Source organism: Trichosurus vulpecula, chromosome 2 (genome assembly GCF_011100635.1).
Source record: "Trichosurus vulpecula isolate mTriVul1 chromosome 2, mTriVul1.pri, whole genome shotgun sequence".
NCBI lineage: Eukaryota > Metazoa > Chordata > Mammalia > Diprotodontia > Phalangeridae > Trichosurus > Trichosurus vulpecula.
The window spans coordinates 346,961,156-346,986,727 of NC_050574.1; the positions used below are offsets into that span (position 1 = coordinate 346,961,156).

The window sequence follows — 25,572 nt, forward strand, 5'->3', positions numbered from 1 at the left end:
ACCAGTACAAAATCATGAAGCTAAGAGATGGAGGGTGGTGTGTAAGGAACAGAATGAAAGCCAGCTTGATTGGATCTCAGAGAGAAGGAGAGGAAGGAATGTCCAATAGGGCTGGCAAAACAGAGTGGGGCCAAGTTTAAAAGCTAAACAGAATTTGTATTTTACCCCTTCAGGCAATTGATTGGAGGATCAATGTGGTCAGATCTGCACTTAAGGAAAATTCACTTCACCAGTGAAATGTGGAATGGGTTGGAGCAGTGAGACATTTGAAGTAGGCAGACCAATCCCAAGGCTATTATTGCAATAATCTAGGTAAGAGGTGATGAAGGCCTGCATTCGGGTGGTATCTTTGTGAGCAGAGAAGAAAGCGGCTCGACTCAAGGGACGATGTGGAGGTAGAAACATCAAGATTTGGCAACTGATTTGATATGTGGAGTGAGGGAGAGTGAGGAGGAGTTGAGGATAATGCTGAAATTATGAGCAGAGGAGTCTAAAAAGATGGGGATGCCTTGAAAACAAATAAGGAGGTTTGGAAGAGGGATTTGGGGAGAAAGATAACTAGTCCATATGGACATGTTAAGTTTTGAAATGTCTCTGGGACATCCAGCTGGAACCGGCCAACAGGAAACTGGCAATTCAAGAGGAAGGAGGAAGAGGGAATAAGCATTGGCTAAGTCACTTCTATGTGCCAGGCACTGTACTAAGCACTTTACAAATATTATCTCATGTGACTTTCACATGGGATGTAGGTGCTATTATCATCCCTATTTTACAGTTGAGGAAACAGAGGTTAAATGATCTCCTAGGCTCACATAGCTAGTAAATGTCTGAGACTGGATTTGAACTCAGGTCTTCCTGTCTTAAGGCAGCTAGGTGGTACAGTAGATAGAACACTAGGCCTGGAGTCAGGAGGACCTGAGTTCAGATCCAGTCTCAGACCCTTCCTAGATGTGTGATCCTGGGCAAATCATTTTATCCTGTTTGCCTCAGTTTCTTCATCTGTAAAATGAGCTGGAGAAGGAAATGGCAAACCATTCCAGTACCTTTGCCAAGAAAACACTAAACGGGGTCACAAAGAGTCCTGTCTCCAGGCCCGGCTCTCAATCCATGGCACTATCTAACTGCTTCAATGTTCTCTTGCCTCTCCTCTGGGCTAAGAGAGGCCTATCACCCTAGATTCTAGAGAGACTTTTATACTCAGATCAGATTAGGGTGAGAAAGGACATTTTTTTTTTCTAAGAGGATTCTACAACCTTCAGGCAGAATAGGATCTTAGCATCTTAGATCCACAGATGGCAGTAACACTAAAGGCCGTCCCCTCATTTTGCAGATAAGGGCACTGAGGAAAGTTAAGCAAAAGTTGTGACTGCCTCACAAAAGCAGTTTGCCTCAGGAGTATGAGCCGAATTCCAGAACCAGTGTTTTATCCGCTGAGGCATCTCGGGGAAATACCTCCAACCCCTCCCCTCATCAGAGGATAGAATGAAGCAAAGGCATTTCGATTTGCTTTTATTCTCCTTCTAATAATAATTTTGTTGTTCATTTTTCAGTCATGTCTGACTTTTTCATGACCCCCATTTGGGTTTTTCTTGGCAAAGCTACTTGTCAAAGATACTTGCCATTTCCTTTTCCAGCTTATTTTATAGATGAGGAAACTGAGGCAAACAAGGTTATGTGACTTGCCCAGGGCCACACAGCTAGTAAGTGTCTGACACCAGATTTGAGCTCAGGTCCTTCAGACACCAGGCCTGGTGTTTTATCTACTGTACCACCTAGCTGCCCCACCCCCTGTAATAATAGCTAATATTTATATAACACCTTAAGGTGTGCAAAAAGCTTAAATATGCCATCTCATCTAGTCCTCAAGTAGGTATCATTAGGTTAGTGGGGTAGTCATAGGGTAGGGTGTTATCAATGGGACAAGGAAGCTTTCCTCAGAATAGTCTCTTGGAGCTCTGGAAAACTGGCATTTTTGTGGGGCTGAGCCTGCCTGGTGCAGCATGCACTTATAAACCGTGTTTGTTTAGCTGAACTGAGCGGCCCTGGAGCCACCAGGTGACTCCACACCCTCTACCTTTTTCCAGGCCGGTGATCTCCACCGACAGCCGGGAGGGAGGGATGGCGCTGGTGGCCAGAATCCAGTCCCCAACTTTCTTGAGCTTCTTGTATTCCACTCGGAAGGACTGAATAGGAAAGCCGCCATTCCCACGGGGAATCCAGGTCACGTACACAGACGTCTCGGAGGCCATGGAAATGGTGGGCCGGTCTGGGGCTTCGGGGGCTGAGGGAAGGGAGAAGCAGAAGATGCAACAGGTTACTCTTCACTGGTGTAACTGCAGACTCCTAAGAGCTGGAAGACCTTAGAAGCAGGTTGCCAAAACGAATAATGAATGATAATAATGGGAAGTAATTGATAACATTTATAAAGTATCCTAAGGTTTACAAAACACTTTACCTATATTATCTTACTCGATCCTTCAACAACGCGAGGTAGGTGCTATTATTTACCCCCATCTTACAGATGGGGAAACTGAAGCTAAAGAAGTTAGGTGACTCGTCCAGGGTCACACAGCCAGCAAGGGTATGAGGTAGGATTTGAACTCAGGTTTTCCTAATTAACCATATCAGTTAGAAGACCCTTCTGCTTCTGCGATAACGGCCAGACTGGGTAAATACCAGCTATCTAATAGGAGGGTTATAAATTTACTACACAGAAGATTCCCCATCATAGCACTCCTGACAGGGAATACTGTTGCTGTCTACACATAACTTCACTGGTAGCTGGAACAGATCGGTCTGAGATAAAGCAGGTGTGATGTTAATGGGGGGGGGGCGCAGTGTAAGATCTTCCCCACCTATTAATAAGCCTCATGTGGAGCACATTAAGGGAAGGTTGCTTATTGGAAGGCTTGCACACCTTTTGTTCATAAGCTAATTAGGCAATGAGTTGGGTTGTGACGCCTTCTGGCTCTGAGCCTATTAGCTGAGAGTATATATTGTGAGAGGTGAGCTTTTGCTTTGGGGGCTCACTTATGAGAAAGATGCTGTGATTCAGGGTGGATGTAAAACTTTGATTCAGGCAGCAGAGCCCTCTCTGTTGGCCTTTATTTCTCTTCTATTTCCTGTGTTTGTATTTTATGTGATTAAGAAAGAAAGATTGTTGGCCCCTGAAACAACTATCTTTCCTTAGTGAAGCAGATCTAAGAATCTGCACTAGCAGCCATCCTGGGTGTACCAGTGTGGTGGTCATTACAGCAGGTCCCTTTCTCAAGGGAAGGAACTCCCTGACTAAGGCTTGAGTAACATAAGAAGGAGGAACAAGGTCCTTCTTCCTGTGCTCTCACCCAGCAGATGCCCAACATCCCAATACCCAGAGAGACTTAAAAAAAATGTTCAGAGTAGAGTGAAGAAGGGAATATTTTTATAACATATATTTCTAAGATGTATGTTTCTAATATTTTATGTATATGCTTCTCTCCTACCTCCCCTCTCCCCCCCCCCCATTAGCCTAAGGAGCATTTCAGGACAAGGTCTTACAAAATTATGGGCCCTTATAACAACAGACCCTAGCAACCCATACAACAAAATGGACCTCTGAGACTGAGTTCAATTTCCCTACTTCTTCCCACCATTGATCACTTGGGCCTCCCGGTCACCTTCCCCTCCTCCCCCAGCTGCTTTTAGAGGAGCCTTACGAGAGAGGCGGCTGTTGTCTAGCTGGTTGTTACTTTGGGTGCTGGCACCTGGATCATCCCTCTGGATCTGCTGCTCCTTGCTGGCAACAATCTCAGGTTTGGGCCTCCGACCTGTACCAAAAAGGGGTTAAGTTTAGGGAGGAAGGGAGGGTGTAGTGCATCTGTGTTTATATCTCACAAAGGTGTTACTCCAAGGAAGTGCCGGATGTTCTAAGCAGTTGATATAAATATAAGGGGTTGCTGGAGGGTGGGGAGCAGAAGAGAAGTGGCCAATGTGGGGTGGGGGGCAGCATCCTCTCTGAACACGCACAGTGTCTTGCTGCTACAATTTACCACATGGAGACCCTTGTAGTTCAATTTCCTCATTTGAAGTCAGCAATAGGAAAAAGGTCCTAATTATACTCAGTTCTGGCTCAGCAGCCAATCAAAGCCTTCTTTCATCCCATAGTGAGGGGTAAGAAGAAAGGAAAAAGTCATAGAATACTTGGGCATGCTCTTAGTAGAGGGGCAGGACCCTTCCCTTACACAAGGTACTAGCCCAGGGTGAGGGGAGATCGCAAGAGGCAAAAGCCATATATACTTATATGGTAGGTGCTTAACAAATCTTGTAGAAGGAATTAATTTTTTAAAACATGACTTAATTTTCTAGTTCTGCTTTACCCCCAATATAATACTGCTATCCCTTGGTATTAAGAGAGGGAGGAGAACCAGGTTCAAAATGCTGTATAAAGTTATAAAACCAGGAATGGAAATAGGGTATCTCATCTATCTGGAGACGTTAGGGAAAACACATAAGGAGGACAAGTAATCACCAACACAGATCCCAGGAGGTTTTATAACAAATGGAAATACCAACTATACAGAAAGTTAAAGGCCAAGATTTTCACAAGGAGTGGGGGGGAAGAGAAACTCCTTTCTCATGCAGGGAGAAGCCCTTCAATAGCCTCTAGGGATGAAGCCCAAAAGCCAATGAGGTAGCATATGACTGTTACCAGTTCGAAATGTGACCATGGCTGTCTGTCCCTCCCCAGCACAGTTGTAAGCTGCCATTTCAACTTCGTACAAGCTCCCAGGATCCAATCTGGTCAGTGTCAGGCGGTGTTGGTTAGCTGGAATGCCTGAGATGGTCCACTCATCAGAAGAATTTGTAACCTGCTAGAGAAAAGGGCTTATATGAGGTCTGGTCTTTTCCAGAGATTTCTACTAAGTGCTTTTTGGAGTTAGAAAGGACTCACTAAGGAGGAAGGCAGAAATGGCAGAGATTTCGTGGGGAGGAATGGTAGAGAAAGGGTCAGTTATGCTGTGATATCAGGTAGGCCCTGTAAGAATTTTCACAAAGGCCTATAAAACCTATGAAAAATTATTTTATTTTTATTTTATAACTAAAACAGTTTAGGAAATCAGAGAAACCCTGATGTTATTGCAGATATTCTGCCCATACCAACTTCACAGAATCACAGAATTGGAAAGGACTTTTCCAGTCTCACTGGTAACCTGAACAGTAATCCTCTCTACAATATCCCCAATAAGCGATCCTCCAAATTGAGTTTGAAGACCTGAAATGATGAGAAACCCATTTCCTCCTGCCCAGCCAATTCCATTTTTAGATTGCTGTTGCAGATACGCATTTGTCCTTAAAGGAAGCCAAAACCTGCCTCTCTTTAATTTCTATTCATTACTCCTAATATGCCTTTTGGGTTTAAGGGGGAAAAAATCCAAACTGTTCTTCCCTCATGATCAGCCTTGATATACTCAGTGACAGCCAGCTTGTTCCCTCCAAGTCTTCCCTTTTCTAGGCTTAACATCCTCTCTGGATTGTTGTATGGCATGGTCTCGGGTCCAATTAATTACCCTCATCAGTATATACTCTAGGGTGTCACTTTCCTAATGTAGTGATTCCCCATTAGAATGTAAACTCATTGAGAGGAGTGATTGTTTTCTTCTTTTTATTTGTATCTTTGTGCCCAGCACAAGGACAGTAAGTAGGCATTAATAAATGAACGCTGACGATTGATAATGCTCCAACCGAACGAATAGTTCAAAAGTGATCTGACCAGAGCACGGTGGGACCGCCATCTTACTCATTCCCAACACTATGTCTTTCCTAATTCAGCCTAAGCTCTCCCTGGCTCTCGTGGCTGCTATATCAGTGTTGATTAATAACGAGCTTGAAGTTCCCTAAACCCCAAAGGTCTTTTTTGGACAAATTTCTGTCCAGCCATACTGGGATTTTACATTTCTATTAAATTTTGTCTTAAAAAAACAAACAAACAAACCAACAACAAAAAGCTGGAGGTAGACAAAAACTTCATGCTTGATTCTTGTTTTTAATTTATTTGATTCTTTGTTACACGTTAAAGATTTTATGTAAGTTTTACTTCTTATTGTGTCAGTTAACTTTTTAAATTTTTAAAAATTAAAATGTTAATAATATTTTAATAAGAACATTTATTTTAAAAATAAACATTTACAAAAATTAATATTATTAGATTTTTGAGAGTTGACCTTGAAGCCAGGAGGAACTGAATTCAAATCCTGCCTGTGACACATACGGGCCATGTGACTGAGCAAATTACTTAGCCTCCCACTACTCTGAGAAACCTTTTAAGGTGCAGAGGAGGTGCCTACCTGCATTGGTAGAGGGGTTTATTTTTTACTTGGGAGTTCCCTATATCAATGAAATCCCAAGTCCAGATCCTATCCTTAGTATTAGATTTGGTCCATTGTCTTAGCTTATTGAGATCAATTTATCAACAAGTGATTATTATGCACTTAAAATGCATCAGACACTGTTCTAAGAGCTGGGGATATAATGCAAAAGGAGTGCTTCTCCTTAAGAAGCTCACATTCTAATGGAGGAGCCAACATGCACCTAGATAGCTATATACAAGATACATGCAGGGTAGATACAAAGTAACTTTAGAGGGAAACAAGTCATATTTGAACTGAGTCTTGAAGGAAGCTGGGGATTACAAGACGTGAAGAAGATTATGGAGAGCATTCCAGGCATAGAAGACAGTCGGTAAAAAGGCATGGATACAGGAGGCTCAGGGTTCTATGTGAGGAACAGTAAGAAGGCCAATATGACTAGAGGAGTATAGGAAAAAGCCAGGTGCAAAGTGCTTTAAATACCAAACAGAGTTTATGTTTGATTCTAAACATAATAGGGAGTCACTGAAATTTATTGAGTGGGGAAGGAGGTGATGTGATCAGACCTATACTCTAGAAAATTTACTTTGGCAGCTGTGAAAAGGATAGATTGGAGTGAGGTTTGGGGCATGGAGACTTATTAAGAGGCTATCGAAACTAAAAAAAAATGGGATGTAATGAGGTCCTGAACTGGGATGGCAGCTGTGTTAGTGGAAATAAAGGGATATATACAGGAGATACTATGGAAATAGAAATGACAAGACTGATTGGAAATGGGAGGTGAGCTGAGGAAGTCACTGATGTTTTGAGACTAGGATGATGGCGATACCCTTAAAAGAAATAGGCAAGTTCACAGGAGTGATGGGTGGGGGTGGGGATGATGAATTCTGTTTTAGAGATGTTAAATTTGAATGCCCTTGGGACATTCAGTTCGAAATGACCAATAGGCAGTTGGTGATACAAGACTGGAGCTCAGGGAAGAAATCACAGCTAAATATAGAGACTGAAGACCCTTTGGGATTTTGACTCTTTTATCCAATGTGCAAGTTGTCCCTCTAAACTTTTTGTCACTTGTGGAGTAGGCATGCCATTGTGTATTCATTCAAGTCATTGATAAAAATGTTGAACGATTCAGTGACATATTCCTCCCCCTTGAGTAGAAGCATTAATGAGTACTCTTTGCATCCAATCATTCAACCAGTTCCAAATTCACCTAATTGTATGATCATTTGGTCCACATCTCTCTATTCTAGGATCACCACCTTTTCATCTCGCTCCATCTTATTCCTGGCTTTCTATCATCTTATCTGATCACTCTTTCTCAGTAGTCTTTGCCAGGTCACCATTCACATTCCACCCCCTTAATGGTGGATATTCCCCAACACTCTGTCCTGGTTCCCCTTTCCTCTCTCTATATCCTCTCTTATCAGCTTTCTTGGGTTCCATTACTATCTGTGTGAATGTCTCCCAGATCTATATATCTAGCCCTGACCTCTCTTGTGCACTCTGGGCCTATATCACCAATTACCTTTTGGATATTTACACCTGAAAATCTCATAGGCATTTCTAAGTCAACATGTACAAAAGAAGCTCATTGTCTTTCCCATATCCTGACCTCTTAATTGTAAAATCCAACCGCCTGTTCTTAGTCCTCATTCTTGATCTCACTGAAGCATCCTCTGGCACTGCTCATTACCCTCTTCTTCCTCACACTCTCTTATCCTTTATGTATTGTTTGTGCATATTTGCTTGCTTATTGTCATTTTCATTAGATTATGAGATCCTTGCAGGCAGGGATTGCCTTTTGCCTCTTTTTGCATCCCCAGTACTTAGCACAGTGCCTGGTATACAGTAGGTATTTAATAAGTGTTTATTGACTCCTTCTAAACTACCCACATCCTTCAAACTTTCCTCCAATTTCTATTGAGGGTACCACTATCTCTCTAGTTACGCATGTTTAGAAACATGACTCCTGTCTCTTTTATCCCCACATACAATTGGAGATGGAGAGCCTTGTCAATTTTACTTTCCCAATACCCCTCACCTTGGTCCCCCTTTTTTCTATTCACTTTCCCACAGTCCTAGTCTGGGCCCTCATCTCTTGCCTGGACTTTTGCAAAAGCTTCCTAACTGGTTTCCTTGCTTCCATTCCCTCTCTCCTCTAAATTATCCTACATCTAGCTGCCAAAATAGATTTTCCTAAAGCATAGGTCTGACTTTGTCACTCCCCTGTGATTCTATTTCTAGAATAAAATTCAATCTCTTTGCCTTGGTTCTTAAAGCCTTTTACAATTTGGATCCAGTTTTTCTTTCCAGATATCTCATACCACTCCCCTTTATAATGTCCTAGCTGTGTGATCTTGGGCAAGTCACTTCACAGCTAACATTTATACAGCAATTACTATGTGCCAGGCACTGTGCTAAGTGCTTTATGATATTTATCTCATTTGATCCTCACAACAACCCTAGGATGTAAGTGCTATTATTATCCCCATTGTATAGATGAGAAGACTGAGGAAGATAAAGGTTAAGTGACTTGTCTAGAATCACACAGTCAATAAGTTTCTAAGGCTGACAAGATTTGAACTTAGGTCTTCCTGACTCCAGGCTCAGTACTCCTTCCCCTGTGCTACCTCATTACCCCTGGACTTCATTTTCCTCACCTATTACAAAAAATGATGGGGTGTAAGAACAATGCTACTTGCCGCTACTGTGTCTGTGTAAGGACAATAACACCAGCACACAGGAGGGCTGCCAGCACAGACTCTTTGATCTGCTTTTTTAAGGAATGCAACTTTAAAGGGTTTACAATCTCACTTTAATTAAACATACATATGTCATTCACTTAGTTCAGGGGAAAAAGTCAGCACTCTGAACTTTAGAGAAAACAGAAACAGAAATTACAAGCAGAAATTATATAAACAGGGCAAATAACATAAATCAACAGACAGGCTTCTAGTTGTCTGACCAAAGCTATACATACATGGTTACCAGAAAGAAAAGCACTAATATTTGGGTTTTCAAAGCCAGGGGGCTCCTCAATGGCTACCCAGAGTCTCCACACCAACACTCTTCCAATGAGCGAGCCCCAAATAAAATGCTAATCTCAGAGTATATATGCCCTTTTTCAGGGTCAGAGCGCTTCACACCTCTTGAGGGTTTCACACCTCTCGTGACCTAAATAGCAAGAGGGTGTAGGCCTTCCTACAAAGGCAAGACTCAATCAAAGTCACTTGATTGACTTGGTGCTGAGAAGCACTCCAAAACAAAAGGCAACAAAAAGCCCCACTTTGCTTGCCATTACATGGGGTTAGACTAGATGGTCTCTGAGGTTGCTTCTAGTCCTAGATCTCTATGATTGTATATGTCCTATATCCTAACCAAAATGATCTAATTGCAAATATCAAAATTCAGCATTTCCTTGTCTTTGCACAACTGTCTCCAATGCCTAAAATACCTGGATTCTATGTGGCAGTGCTTGAGGCAGTAAAAGCATAGCACAGGGAGCAATGGACTTGGAATCAGGAAAAACCAAGTTAAAATTCTTCCTCAGATACTTGCTAGTTGCGTGACCCCAGGAAGAGTGCAATCTCTCTGAGCCTCAGTTTCCTCATCTGTAAAATGAGGAGGTTGGAATTGATAGTCTCTAAGATCCCTTCCGGCTCTAAATCTATGATACTATGACTCACCTAAAGTAAGAGATTTCTACTGAAAAGCAAAATAAGAATTTGCCAGGGAGGAAATGACTGGTAGGAAAAGACTTTTATCCCCACGTGGAATATTACAAAAATAGAACAAAACCTACCATTCAAGGGACGAGGATGTTTTGGGCTTAATATCAATTTTTTCTTAATTTGTGCCAAAAGGGTGAAGTTTTCATAAGCTGTGAATCCCCAGTGGTGTTGGAAATCCAAACACGGTAGTACAGGGCATGTGCAAGATGGACCAGGAAATGAAACGTGTTACACACGTGTGAAAAAGCAAAACCTGCCAGGATGATTTCGGCTCCCTGGTGTGTAAAAAAAAATCCTAACAGGTTCACTCTTGTGTTTTTCAACTCTTTTTGTCCGTCACAATCTCAAAGACATACTGATTCTCAGGAAAGAAACTTCTTTCCAAACATCATTTCTGCCTTGCTGATATCATTAGTAACTCTAGTAACACCAGAGCCTTTGCACCCTTAGGGCAGCTGGGCCACTGCTTTTCTGGCTTCTCCTGATCCCCTCAATCTTCCCTTCTCAGGCCTCATACTTCCCCTGGGTTTGGCAAAAAATAATAATGTCAAGGTAATTAGTCACTGTCCAACAAGACAAGAAGATAAATTATGTCACAGTGCTGGCATTTCCAGATCACCACAGCCTGATCACTGCCATTGTGTTGCTCAGTGGGACAGCTTTGGTGGCCCCCTATGGATCTGAAAAATATTATCCTTGTCTACCTCAGATCTTTTTTTGGGGGACCAAGGGAATTTGTTTCCTACTATCCTCCCATCTCTGATTTGGTATAAGCCTAGGAGATGGAGGAGTCCAGCTACATAGGAAAATGAATCCTGGTACACCTCTTTCCATGCAAAACTGCCTTGTGTTTGAGACTATTGAATTCCCTTTCTCATTAGTCTGCTTGCTGCAAGGCATCCATCTGCTAAGGGTTAAAAGGATGACATGTTCCTGGTGCCTGAAGAGGTGGCAATGCTGTTCATTTGTTTCAGTTGTGTCCAGCTCTCTATGGTCCTATTTGGGGTTTTCTTGGCAAAGATACTGGAGTTGTTTGCCATTTCCTTCTCCAGCTCATTTGACAGATGAGGAAACTGAGGCAAACAGAGTTAAGTGACTTGCCCAGGGTTACACAGCTAGGAAGTGTCTGAGGCTGGATTTGAACTTTGGTAGATAAGTCTTTCTGACTCCAGGTCTAGTACTCCATCCATTGCACCATCTAGCTACCTTTACCTTCCATCTACTACATCCAAATGTGTGTGTGTGTGTGTGTGTGTGTGTATACATTGTGTATGTACATAGTTGTTTGCATGTTGTCTTGCCCATTAGACTGTAAGCTCCTTGATGACAGGGATTGTTTTTTGCATTTCTTTGCATCCCTGAGCCTCAGCACATTGCCTGACATACAGTTAGTGCTTAATAAAGATTTGTTGACTTCTTCCAAAGAGGAATAGTTATCTTTAAGTGGTAAACGTAGTGAAAAGTTTTCGATGTTTATCAAGAAAATGCTTGTGCTCTTAAGAAAAAATAAGGAAACCTCATGCACTCAGCGTGAAGAAAAATGTTGTTAAGGATTTTTTTAAAAGAAAAAGACAAACTAAAAAATAATGGAAACCTCCTCTGAAGACAAATAGGTATCCTGAAGTAGTGAATATATCCCCAGCCTTACTGTGCTGGCTTGTAATTAAGACCTAAAATCAACAGAAACAGTGAAGCTGATTCTAGTGATTCTTGGGGTTCTTTCTACCACAGAGCCAAACGACTCTCCCCAGGGATCTGCTCAATATTCACCTTGACAGAGAAGCTGCTGTTCAAAAGGGAATACTTGAGGTCTGAAATGGTACAGTTGGCTTATAACCTACAATATCTTCTGGGCAAAGGTAGAATTAAAATTCAATTCCAAAAACTCTGGAGGAATACTTTAAACCTCCACAGAAAACATGCTCATAATGACTGTCTCCTTGTATTTTTCTGCCTTCAAAGACAGTTTATCAATGCTAGGATACTGCAGGGTACCAGTGATTATACAATCTAGAGGTGGTCCATAGAGGTCATCTATTTTACATCTATTAAGAGGAAACTGAGGCAGTGAGGTAATGGCTTGCTCACTAGCAGAAGCAGGATTTGAACCTTGGTCCTCCTGACCCCAAATTCAGTGTTCTTTCCAAAATATCACATTGCCCCTGTGGGCCCAAGCAACATGCGATCAACACAGATATTACATGTGAATGACATGAGAGCAACACGTGATTAACAGGACTGACATGCTATCAACACAGAACGACAGACATGTAAATGACATGCGTACCACATGTGATTAACAGGGGTGACATGTGAGCAACACATGATTAACACATAAGTGACACTGTGCTACATGTGAGTGACACGTGACAGGCACAAATTATGTGAGTGACACATGAATGACATGTGAGCAATATGCAATCAACACAGAAACTACATGCAGATGACATGTGAATGGCACAGAAATGGCATGTGAGAGACATGCTAGCAACACAGAAACAACACTGAATGGCATGTGAGTGATGTGTGATTAATAGGGATGACACTCGTTCGAACAACATGAGAATGACATGTGAGTGACACAGAAGCAGCACGTGAATGACATGTGACACATGGATGACATGCAATTAAGACAGAAATGACATGTGAATTACATGTGAGCGACACACATATGACTCACGCCATGTGAGTGGCGTGCGATTGACACAGAAATGCCATGTGAGTGACATGCAGAAATGAGATGTGAATGACATGTGAGCAACCTGCGAATGGCATGATAATAACATTTACATAGTACTTTAAGGTTTGTAAAACTTCCAAGGAGAGTCAGGCACAAAGCAACTTCTGGGAAAAAGAAACAAGAGTTGTGATTGGGCCAAAATTATGGTTCTTTCCTGGGTTTATTAGACATTGAAATGGCTGTTCCTTCCCAGTTGGGAAATCCTGATCAGCCATAGTTCGTTTGACTGAGAAGTATTGCCAGCTTTGAAGAATGGCAACTCTACCTCCCAGTTTCCGTTGAGGGTGCCATATTCCTCCTAAGTTTGTAACCTCAGTGTCACACTTGAGTTTTGGCATCTCTCCTAATGATGCCTTCTCTTCACTCACACAGCTACCCTGCCTAGTATGGTCCATGTGTTGACAGTCTGGGAGGTTGGATTTTTGGGAGAGAAGGAGGTTAGGGTTGTGTTCAAGTGGGAAACTCCTATGGCGATGAGATGGGTGGGCATAGGGGTAGCAACATACAACTCCACAAGATGAATGGCTGAACCCCAGATTCCCGGTTTGTGGAACCTCATTGTGGGGTTCTGAGCAGGAGTATTAGACAAGGAAGAAAAAGGTTGTCAAGTTTCTTATACAGCCCCACCCTAAAAGGGGGCATCATGGATTTTAGAAATTCCCCAGCAACAAAGCCAGGGGGAAGTCTAACCCCATCTCAACACCACTAGGTGGGGAGCTGGAACAAAAAGACCCTACCTTGCGGTGCTTCACCAGATAGTACAGGATTGGAGCTCTGTTACTACTGTCATGCCGAGGCCTCCACACCAGCTCGTAGTAGTCTGTCTTGGAAGTCCTGGGAGAGCTGAGGATGACAGGAGCCTCAGCTGGAGACACTGGCCCCTTTGCAGCTGTGCACTGTAGGGAGCCAGGCAGGGCTGTTGGCCTAGGCCTCAGGAGCATAGCTCGATCCCTCAGAGTCCTATCGGGGCTGCTAGGCCTAGCAGGAGGTGTGGGAGACTGAGCTGATCCAAGCTTGGCCTCTCGCCATGGTTTCAGGGTTGTTCCTGAAGACAAAAGAGGAAAGTAGACATAAGGAAGAGCCATTTTAAATGCTACTACTTGCCTGAGATCGTTACAACTTGCCTTTCTTTACTGGACATATTTGCTTGAAAATAGAGAAAAGAGTCAAAGGGAATCGGGAGACACAGGAAGTAAGATTTTGAGACCACGATATTAAAAATGAAAATCAGGATAAATGAGTATCAGTCACGTCTGACTCTTCATGACCCATGGGTCATGGGGTTTTCTTGGATACTGGAGTAGTTGGCCATTTCTTATTCCAGTGGATTAAGACAAACATATGTTAAGTGACTTGCATAGCCAGTAAGTATCTGATTTGAACTCAGGTCTTCCTGACTCCGGGCCCGGTGCTCTATCTGCTGAGCCACCTAGCTGCGAATGAATACATACTGATACATACTAAGCTCCTACTATGTAACTGAATAATACATAGGTTCTAGAAGTAACCAAGACAGGCCCCTTCCTAAGATGGAAAGGAGTTTTGTGGTACTGTGGGGTTGGAGAAGGTGGTATCTGAAATGCTCGCCTTAGACAGCCCAAGTCCCAGTGCACACACTAAACGGCTCGCAGATGACCACAATGTTTCTAAAGCAGGATAGCTTTTATGAGTATTTGTTGTCAAATGTTCTTCTCTCCTTTTCCCAAGATGGTGGGGGCCAGATGTTAGAATTCAACATATTCAGATTAAACATCTGTCAAAAGCCTGATGTGTCCAGAGCACTGTGCTAGATCCTGGGGGAGATATAACGATCAATAGGAATCCATTCTTGCTCTTACAGAGTATATATTTTTAAAAGCTCTGTATCAACTAACCTGGGTTCAAAACCCAGCTCTGCCATTTAGTACCAATGTGGCCTTGATCCTCTCTGATCCTCAGTATTCCTCAATGGGGAAATGAGGAGCTTGGAGTAGATAAAGGTCCCCTTCAGCTTCACCTCTATGACCCCTGACCTCATGAAACACACAACCTAGTAATGTCCAGTGCTAACCGGGAGTAAGTAGGACAAGGACTGAGGAGCGCCATTACCCATGCTCAGATATGTTTCCCCTACTCCACTGAGGTAATGGAGTGGGAATGAGATGAGGCAGGTAAGTGGTAGAGCACTGGGCCTGTGTGACCCTGGGCAAGTCACTTAACCCTGTTTGCCTCGGTTTCCTCATCTGTCAAATGAGCTGGAAAATGAAATGACAAACCACTCTGGCGTCTTTGCCAAGAAAACCCCAAAAGGGATTATGAACAGTAAGACAAGACTGAAAACTGACTAAATAACACAGACAATAATAGGGTGGGAATAGTGTGGGCTGTGAGAATCTGAGAGTAACTGGGGAACAACAGGAAATTAGAAATCAGCTGAAAGTAGATGGGAGTGGGCAAAACAAACGCTTTCCTCGTAAAGCCTTCCCCACTGACACTGCTCAGCACTGATCTCATATCTTCCCTATACCATTCATAGCAGTTATTATCTGCAAAATGCATTTTTCAGAATTTGATGTTTATATGCAATTCAGTAGTCTATTCCAAACTGTCTAGTATTGGTTTCTAATTATTATTATGTACTCTTTCTGTTAGTCTTGAATTATTCATGCATATAACTCTTCTCTTTACATCAAGATCTTAAAATCTCCTTGAAGATATCTTATGGTTAGCACTCAATTAACACTAGTTTAATTGAGTTAAACTGAGGAGGGTTGACTATCTTTTCTTTGCTCTACAGAGTTAAGGATAAGCAATGAATAAAATACAGATGCAAATGTTGTAGCCAAAAGAAGATGGGATGTTTGGGGCCAACTCACCAGGCCGGGCTGTCTTCAGCTGTGCCATAGCCTGGGCACTTCCAACTTCATTCTCTGCCATGCACTGGTACACCCCGTCATCCTCAGGACCTACACTCACCACCCGTAGGGCCTTACGGGAGAGTCGCAGACGCTGGCTGGCGGCTAGGGGCACGGCATTTCTCAGCCAAAGCACCGAGGGCTGAGGGTTCCCCCGTACTTCACAGGTAAACTTGGCACTCTGTCCCCATGGGATGATCTGCTGAGATAGCTCCATGGTGACTTCAGGGGGCTCTTAATGGGGAGGAAAAAAAAAACAAGGTTACAATAGTTACAAGAGGAAGAAATCTGCTACCTCTCCCTCATGCCCTAAACTGAATGATATTAGAAAAAGTATGGGAGGCTGGCACTCACAGCAACTTCAGGGAAGAGTATATTATACTCTGCCTGGTTCCATCCAAACAGTTATTAGAGTTCCCACCTTGCTACTCACTGATTGTGTGACCTGAGGACCTGACAATATGAGCCCAATCATGCTCATCCGTGGAAGGGAAGTAACAGTACAAGGAAGAGAAAAGACAAGAATGAAGGTGGCACTCACCAAACACTTGGACATTGTAGAGTATGACCGCCGCTCCTGGCTCCCCAACCCCATTGTCTGCCATGCACCTGTAGCTTCCAGAATCCTCCTCACTGGTAGTGTCAATCAGGAGGTTGGTGAGCAGGAAGCGGGTTTTGTTGTAGCCCACAATACTGGACCCATCCTTAGCCCAGGTGACCCTTGGAGGTGGGATTCCGCTAGCCACACACTCCAGGATGAGGCTCTGGCCCTTGGTCACAATGATGGTCTGAGCTTCTGGGGGGTAAATTATCCGAGCGGCTTCAGCAGTAGAGCCTGGGATGATAGAGAAGAGAAAAACAGAAGCACAAAGTCTGTAACCTGCTGTTTTCTAAAAGAGATAGATACTAAATCAATGTTGTCTTGATAAGACTTGGGAGAGCCAATCTTGGAAACTGACAAAACCCTCTGTACCTGAGCCAAGTGAGACTGTATTCCCAGGGAAAGTAGAGGTCAGTCCTGAACCCCCAGCCTGTGAATGCATGTGAGTACACCTTGACTGCCCTCCCGGAGCATATAATTTAATAAGCTCTGCATCAGAGGACCTGGTTTCAAAATCCCACTCTCTCCCTTACTAACACACTTGGAAAAATTATTTAACCTCTCAATGTCTCACTTTCTTCATCTATGCAGGTGATTTATAGAAGAGGCCCTCATCTTTTTTTGTGTTATGGACCTCTTTGGCAGCCTGGTGAAACCTATGGACCTCTTTACAGAATAGTGGTTTTAAATGCATAAAATAAAACAGATGGAACTACAAAGTAAACTAATTTATATTCCCCGCCAGCTGTTCTGTTTGGTTCTAACTCTATAAACATCATTTCCCTGCCCCCCACGATCGCTGTTGTTCTGTCATATCCAACTCCTTGTGACCCCATTTTGGGGTTTTCTTGGCAAAGATACTGGAGTGGTTTGCCATTTCTTTCTCTAGTTCACTTAACAGATGAGGAAACTGAGGCAAATGGGGTTAAGTGACTTGCCCAGGGTCATACAGTTGGTAAGTGTCTGAGGACAGTCTTGAACTCAGAAAGAGGAGTCTTCCTGACTCCAAGTATGTCACTCTATCCATTGTAGCATCTAGCTGCCCAACATAGGCTCACCACCAGAAATCTCATCATAGAGAATACGTTAACTTTGGCACTCAACACCTCCTCAGTATCCTCAGTGGCCTCTCCCCTCTTATTGGAGGGTGAGGCAAAAAAAAAAACTCCCCAAACTTCCCTTTATAGAACAGCTCAGAGCTTCCAGACAATTAGACTGTAAGCGCCTTGAGGGCAGGGACTTCTCTCTTTTCCTTATTTGTATCCCCAGCACTTAGCACCATGCTTGGCTCATAGTAAGTGCTTGATAAATTTTTATTGACTATTGACTACTGCCTACAGTTACCAAAAATGTTAAAGAAAAAAAAGTTCACAGAATCTGGGTTAAGAACACCTAATAAGGTATCTCTGTGATCCTATGATCTTTGACCTCATGTCTAATGCTAACCAAGGGTAATTGGGACAGCAACTGTACATTACAAGCTTTAAGTCATTTCTTCTACATCAGGGCTGTCCAACCTTAGGTCGTTGTTGAAACGATAGACAATGTATTTTGATTTGGCATTTTAGCGAGAGCTCTGTGGTGGCTCGGCTTCGTTTACTAAAGTATGTATGTAAATTTCTATGCTTGTAGGCAGGTCACATAAATCGAACTGCGGCTGCATATTGGACAGCCCTATTCTACATATTAGCGTAGCAAAAGGGGAAAAACTGGAAACCTTTCATTCTGTGCCCCGATACATGGCTACTGCTCTCCTCCTCTCCTGAGAGGGAAACCAATGAATTCCTGGCAGTATGATGGGAGATGCCCATTCCTTATTACAATCTGTCAGAGTACAGGTGTGGCAAAGGCTGATGATCTGTTTTAGGGAGGGAATACTAACTGGGAATACAGCTCCTCAAAGACAAACCATTGGTATGCATGTGGGCAAGGAGAGAGAGAGGGAAAAAAAAAACCCCTCCAACCTCTCAATCTTTGAACACTGAGCCTGCATTGCTACCTTGGCTCTCTGAGGGCTGCCATTTTTTGCCTACTGACACAGGTCACATTGTAGAAAAAGAGGGACTCTGGTTCTCAGCCTCCTTCCTTCCTCCACTCTTCAAAAGGAGGAACATTCCCCAACCCCTAGAAAACCCGCGTTCTCTTACGTCGTACACGAAGCCGATCGCTGGAGACGGAAGTTTTCACCTCCTGAGTCACAGGGTTGTACGCAGCACACTTGTACATCCCTTCATCTTCCTGGCTGGCATTGACAATCTGGAGGTTTCCTGATGGCATTATCAGGTAATTGTCTGCCAAAGAGACGAGGGAACAGATAGGACCTCAATTCATGAGTTTTGCCTTGAGCAAGGCAAGGCACGTTTCAATCTCTTTATCACAGATCCAGAATTGAAAGGGACTTCAGAGAACATCGAGTCCATGGGTGGAGAATCTGTGGCCTTCTAGGTCCTTGGGTGCAGCCTTTTGACTGAGTCCACATTTTACAGAACAAATACTTTTATGAAGGGGGTTTGTTACATGAAGTTTAGATTCAGTCATAGGGCCGCACTTGAGGCCCTAGAGGGCTGCATGTGGCCTCGAGGCTGTAGGCTCCCTATCCCTCATCTAATCCAAAACCCTCATTTGACAGATAGGGAAACTGAGTTTCAGGGAGATTGTGACTTGACCAATGTTCCACAAATATTAAGCATCAGATGTAGACATGAACTCACATCCTCTTACTCCACTGCTCCCTCTGCTTCCCAACCTGTTCCAAATAGGGTTGTAAAGGTGAAAAGACAAAGAGAAAATTCAATAATAGCATCCAATTCCCTGGAATGAATCGTTTAAAAATGAAGTAGAAGGAGGACATAGGAAAAAGACTACTGGGCTTTGAATCCTGACCCTTTGGACCTGCCACTTACTCGCCCTGTAGCTCATTTAATCTCTCTGAGCTTTAGGTTTGTTTTTTTTTTCCTATTGGCAAAGTGGAGATGAAAATACCTGGCCTGCTCACTTCACAGGTTTGTGGCAAAAATTAAATGAGATAATGAACGTGAAATCACTTTGAAAAACAGTGTGGGTTATAAAACAACCCTCCCAGTCGTGCCTGGGCCAGCTCAACTGCCATTTCCTTCAGGAGTCCTTCCCTGATGCCCTCTGCCAAAATGATTTCTCCCTTCTACGTGCTTCTATAGCAATTTGCCGGTATTGCTCCTACAGAATTACCACAGACTCTATTTTGTATTACAACTATTTACATACAAGCACCATTTTTCCCTAGTAGAATGTAAACTCCTTAAGGGTAGGGTCTAATTTATCTTTGTACGTCTGCCAGCATATCATCTTATCTTTGTATCTTTACCACCTCAGCATCTTATACAAAGCAAGCATTGAACAAACATTTGTTGGATGAACGGATGAAATCTAAGCTACCATTGTTCTACCGGCTCAGTGAAACTCTTCCTTTTTAAAGCACCAAACACAGTGGTTTATTTCTTTCTGGGATGTGGGCACTGGACCCCGAGTCTGACTGGGAAGGGTTAATTAACCAGGGAGCAGATTCCCCCACTCCTTGACACCTCAACTGTCTCTGTGGCTTTCAGCGTCTCTCTGCAGGTGAGACACTGACTTGTCAGTTCTCTTTGTTTTGATTTTCTTCTCTGGGAGAGGGCTTTGTCCCTGCAGCTCCAGACAAGCCATGCCAGGAGACATGTGGGAGTGAGGCAACAGCCCCAGGTGTACTGGTGTTAACAGCAATCCAGTAAGGTGAATGGGGATCCCATAACTTTTCTAGGGCTGGAGAAAGATTTGGGGAGAAGCCTGGCTGCCTAGCTTCCGTTGGTGACAAGAGAGAATTAAAATTCCTCCTCCCCTCATTCCCTGCCTTAGCCTACCCCACTCCATCTTAGGGAAAAAAATATATCATCTAGTGATCCTACTACTAGATTCACAAGTCTCAAGGAGGTTAATACAGAGAAGGGGGAACAGGCATTTATATATTATATATACACATATACATACATATACATATATATGTATATATATGTATATATGTGTGTGTGTGTATATATATATATATATAGCACCTACAACATAGCAGTCTCTATGTATTTAGAAATATAATTTCATTTGATCCTAACAACAACTCTGTAAGGTAAGTACTAGTGTTAGTCTCATTTTACATTTGAGGAAACTGAGGCAAACAGAGGTTAAGTGATTTGTCCAGAGCCATCCAGTTAGTAAGTGTCTGAGGTCACATTTGAACTCAGGTCCAGGCCCAGTGATCTATCTACTGCTCCACTTAGCTACCTCTAAGGTTAACACAGAAAGAAGGATCCAACATATCACAAAAGATTTGTAGCAGCCCTCAAGGAACTGCTGCTGCTCTTTCTTGGTATCCGTAGTGCTTAGCACAGTTCCTGGCAGAGAGTAAGCACTTAATAAATGCTTATTGACTGATCGATAGTAAAAATAAAACTGGAAACAAAATGGATGTGCATCAATTGGGTAACGGCTGAACAAATTGTGGTATATGAATGGAATGGAATACTATTGCACCATAAGGAACGATGAAGAAGAGGAATTAATGGACATATGGAAAGAGGTGTGTAAAGTGATACAAAGTGAAGAAAGCAGAAACAAGAGGAGACACGTAACGACTACGAAAATGTCAAGGATAACACTAAAGGGCTGAATTATAATAAACCATCTCCAGACCCAGAGAACCGATAAGGAAACACATCTTCCTCTTAGTAAAGAAGGGGTACTATGGCTTATTAGAAGTGGTCACCACATGAGAATGCTTTGGGTAAGTGTTTTTCTTTGTTACAAGAAAGAGTTCTATGGCGTGTGTGTGTGAGTGTGTGAGTATGAGTGAGAGTGAGAGTGAGGGTTAGGGGCTGCTCTGCATCATTTTATACAAGTCTTTCCACGTTTCTATGAATCCCTTATATTCATTATTCCTTATGGTGCAGTAATATTCTATTACATTCATACTCCACAACTTGTTCAGCTTTTACTCAACTGATACACACCCATTTTTACTATCGATCAATCAGCATTTATTAAGCACTTACTCTGTGCCATACCCATTTTGTTGCCGTTTTAAAAAATCTATAATCAACAATAACTATGATGTGAAAATTATAAAGCTCTTAAATAAAATAAAGGGAATGATCATGAAATTCCATGTCCCATGAAAATCTGTGGGGAAACAAATTACTTCAGGAGAAGGACCTTTTAAAGTGTGAGGAAAGAGTCCCATATTTGTTTGGCACCAGAGAGCCTGAGTTTGAATCCTGGCTCTCCTTTTTATTCCTGAGTCAAGTCACTTCAGGTCTCAGAGTATCAGTTTCCTCTTCTCTTAAAATGAAATAGGGGAGAAAGAGGTTAGATAGCTCTGTGTCCTACAATGTTATGAAGAAGTTGGATTCACTTCCAAGCAATAGCCTCTAAACCATGAGAAGCAGTTGGATTTGGGAGGGGGAGAGAGATAGCACATTCTGGGAAGTAGCAGATATTTTCCTGGTTGGAGGCTCTGAAATGAATGGAGAAATGAATGGAGAAAATCCATTAAAAAAAAAGAACTAAAATCCATCCTGGTGACGACTGAGGAGGATCAAATGGTAAGAGTGTAGACATATTATTCAGGACCCCTAAATGGTGAGAAATTCTTTAGTAAAAAGTTAAAAAAATGTAGCAAACAAGTTCTCCAGGTCAATCAAGGGGTGGAGCTTTCAATTCAGTTAAATTTAACTCAACTAATACTTATTAAGCACCTACTATATGCTAGGCACTGAGGATTAACGTTAAAAAAAAACAACAAACATTCACTGCCTTATGAGGGATACAACATGGAGGCAGTTAAGTAAACACAAGATAGTCTGAAGAGGGAGAAAGCACTAAAGAGGTTAAGAACAAGAGGTCAAAGAAGTGATATGTGATCTGGGCCCTGATGGTAAGCCCAGGATTCTAAGTGGTAGAGCTGAAGAGGGAATGTACTTGAAGCGTAAGGGGATAATAACACAGAGGTGCTGAGTTTGTCCAGAATGTAGAGTGCATGAGGGAGGATAAGTGTCAATAAGTCTAGAAAGGGAAGCCAGAACTGGTACTGGAGTCTGTCTTTTATTCTAGGGTCAAAAGAGAGCCAGCAAAGATGCCTGAGCACAAGAGTGACATTATTACATCTGAGTCTTTAGGCAGATAATTTGGGCAGCTTTGTAGAATATGAACTGAAGGTGGGAGAGACAGGAAGTATTGGATTAAATAGATTCCAACAGCATATCCTAGGGACAATGGAATTCACTCTAGGAATCTGGTAGGGAGGAGGTCTTTGAGTGTTTTGGGACTTGGGGAAGTAGCAGAAAATCAGTACTGAGATCAGGACTTTATTTAGAAACCTAAGAATAGAGAGGGGCAAGACCAGGGAAGGCCATCAGTTTGCAGCCCTGCCATCCCCTCTACTACTTACCTCTAGAGGCCTCCAGCCATTCTTGTTTGACACTGTAGCGAACCTGGGCTTTTGGGTGACTTTCTGGAAGGTCGCAGGCAATGACAGCTGTATTCCCCTCATCCACTTCGATAATATGCTGGCCATCAAACTTGAAGTCCTGGAGATCTATGAAAAGAAAGGGAAAATGTTTGGATGGGTTGTTAGAAGCTACAAACATTAGAGAAACAAAAAAAAGGCCCAGATCTTTAATTCTTGACTTTTTTCAGATAGATTTTTATGATCAGGTTATATCACACTTAGGACATATGGCAAGAAGCCTGGGTTTGGGGTTTGGAAGTGTAATCATTTACTTTCTACAAAAGTTCACAGGGTTATATGCATTGAACCTTACCGTCTAAGGGGAACTCCCTCAGGTACAGTTAAACTTAGCGGATGGGGAGGGCAGAGAGGCTATGACGGGGGTAAATCAGGAGGCTGACACCTACATGAGATATCTGCCTTTTCCATTATACAGATCAGAAAGGAAGGGGGTGGCTCTTTCTTTCCTTCCTTCTTTTTTTCTTTCCTTTCTTTCTTTCTTTTTCTTTCTTTCTTTCCTTCCTTTCTACTCCTGCCCCAAAGACTTTTCAATGATGCTGGAAATGATGTTACCCAAAGCATTCATTGCCATGTGCATTAGATAAACCCACAAAGTTTAAACAAAAATACAGAATAAAAAGTAAGATTAGCTCTCTTCTTCAGGCTAGCCTGGAATACATTTCCTTGGCTCTTCTCTCAGGCCTCAATATAGAAAGTTATCAGACCTGAGATTGTGTTCAAGTTACAACCAGGATACAAGTTGAGTTACTATTGTAATTGTAATACCAATGATGTAATAATAACTCATGTTTACATTGCACTTCATGCTTTATAAAACCTGTTGCCTATATTATCTCATCTGCTCTCTGTAAAAATCCTGGGAGATAAGCATGGGAAATAGTATGATGTCCTTTTTATATATGACAAAATCGAGGCTCAAAGGCTCAATGTTAAGTTTCTTTCCCTTCCCCTCCTTCCAAGATCACAGTTAGTAATCTGCAGAGATTATTAGAAAAAAAACCCAGGTTTTCTAGCATTGAATTTCTAGATCCACTGCTTTTCCCATTGTACTAGGGCTACATGTAAAATGCCCTCAAAGTCTTGGCATACGTGAATACTGTAATCTTGATGGATGAGCCCTCTCTTAGGAGAGAGAGAGAAAAAGTGAAGAGGTTCTCTGAGGCATTGAAGGGCAGGAAGAGAAGATGAGCCAGGAAGAGTTAACTTGGCCAGTATATATTACTCTTGCTTTAGCCAAATGGAAACAACACCTGAAGATACTGAAGTCTGTGAGTACCTGTCCTCACTAGACTGGATAAAGGACAATCAGGCTTCTGAGCGTGGGAGAGAAGGGGGCTCATCTGGAGCAAAGTGGCAATATTGTATAAATAGGTCTTAAAAGACTATGCAGAAAGAAGTCAGAAGGAATAGGAGCAAACCCTCAAGATGAAATTAGTAGAATATGAATCTTCCGTGAAATCCCTTGTCACCTTTTTAAAAAGATGAAGCTAAGGTTTAAAGAGATATCTCCTGCCCTTTCCAAAGGAAATCCCACGTAATGTATATAAGTTATTTTACATACACACACACACACAAACACACAAACATGCTCACACACACAGTTTTTTCATCTTCAAAATAACAGAAACTAATTCACTGAGTTTTTGAGGATCAAATGAAACAACATGTCAAGTGCTTTGCAAACCTTCAAGTTTTCAATCTTTCCTCTTCCTCTTTCCCCCTTTACCTCCTCTCTCCCATCTCCCCCAATAAAGATTTTGATCTAGGGAGGGTATTGTTTTTGTTGTTTTCTCCAAACTGGAAATATCGCAACCAAGTGCTATCAATACCACATTCTGCATAGCTCATGAGAAGTGGTATCAACAGAGCTTGTGGTAAAATGACTAAAAGATACTGCCTGCTTTTATAGTTCCTCCCCTCTAACTCCAGAGAAGGCAAAGGGCAGGCATAAAGTCAGACTCTCATCAAAGACCCCATTTGGGATTTTCTTGGCAGAAATACTAGAGTGGTTTGCCATTTCCTTTTCCAGTTCATTTGACAGATGAGGAAACTGAGGCAAAGAGAATTAAATGATTTGCTCAGGGACACACAGCTAAATTAGTGTCTGAGGCCAGATTTGAACTCAGGAAGGTGAGTCTGTCCACTGTCCCACTTAGATGCCCAAAGGCCAGAGAGTAATTACCAAATTCAAAACTACAGGAGCTACACCAAACTAACTAGAATTTTTCAGGTGGTTTCCCACTTGGTGGAAACGTCATAATCTGAAGACTATCATCAATAGTAAACCATTTGGATTTCTGAACTCCAGTTACTGTCCCCTTGACTTGAGCACACTTTACAGTGTGAAGCATGACTTGATGACCTCTAGGCTCCCCATGGCTACTGTGACGCCTGGTGCAGAGTAAATGTTCATTGGTTGATTGAATTGCACTGTGCTGTCCAAGTTTGGCTAAATGCAGCTACTTTTGCCAAAGTTTTACTCCAGTGTCTCACTGTGACGTTAATGTGACTCTGTTTTCAAAGGCCATGCCAGTGAAGCCCAGGTTCTAGCAGATCTGACCAAACTGGAAAGGCTTCAAGTATGGACCTGGTAATTAAATGTATGTCTAGTAATTAAATGTATGAACTCACTAGGTTCAAACAGGTTAATTGGCAGTTTGGCCACATGAATTTTTTTGACCATTGAAACTTCTGAAGGATGTGTACCAAGTCAGAGAAGAGTAGTGA

General features: G+C 42.4%; 1 protein-coding gene across 3 annotated transcripts in view; it reads right to left on the reverse strand.

Annotated features, from left to right (window-relative positions):
• Window positions 1-25,572, reverse strand: part of BOC (BOC cell adhesion associated, oncogene regulated) — a 52,368-nt gene that overhangs the window by 9,095 nt on the left and 17,701 nt on the right. For 2 of the 3 annotated variants that reach the window (XM_036746346.1, XM_036746345.1), the window contains exons 3-10: window positions 22,765-22,911; window positions 18,461-18,604; window positions 16,254-16,547; window positions 15,674-15,946; window positions 13,556-13,863; window positions 4,688-4,847; window positions 3,696-3,806; window positions 2,075-2,281 (exon numbers count right to left, since the gene is read on the reverse strand). In XM_036746346.1, coding sequence (XP_036602241.1) covers window positions 2,075-2,281; window positions 3,696-3,806; window positions 4,688-4,847; window positions 13,556-13,863; window positions 15,674-15,946; window positions 16,254-16,547; window positions 18,461-18,604; window positions 22,765-22,911 — 1,644 coding nt within the window. Of the gene's footprint in view, window positions 1-2,074; window positions 2,282-3,695; window positions 3,807-4,687; window positions 4,851-13,555; window positions 13,864-15,673; window positions 15,947-16,253; window positions 16,548-18,460; window positions 18,605-22,764; window positions 22,912-25,572 lie in introns of all 3 variants that reach the window. The other variant, XM_036746344.1, reaches the window with a different exon arrangement.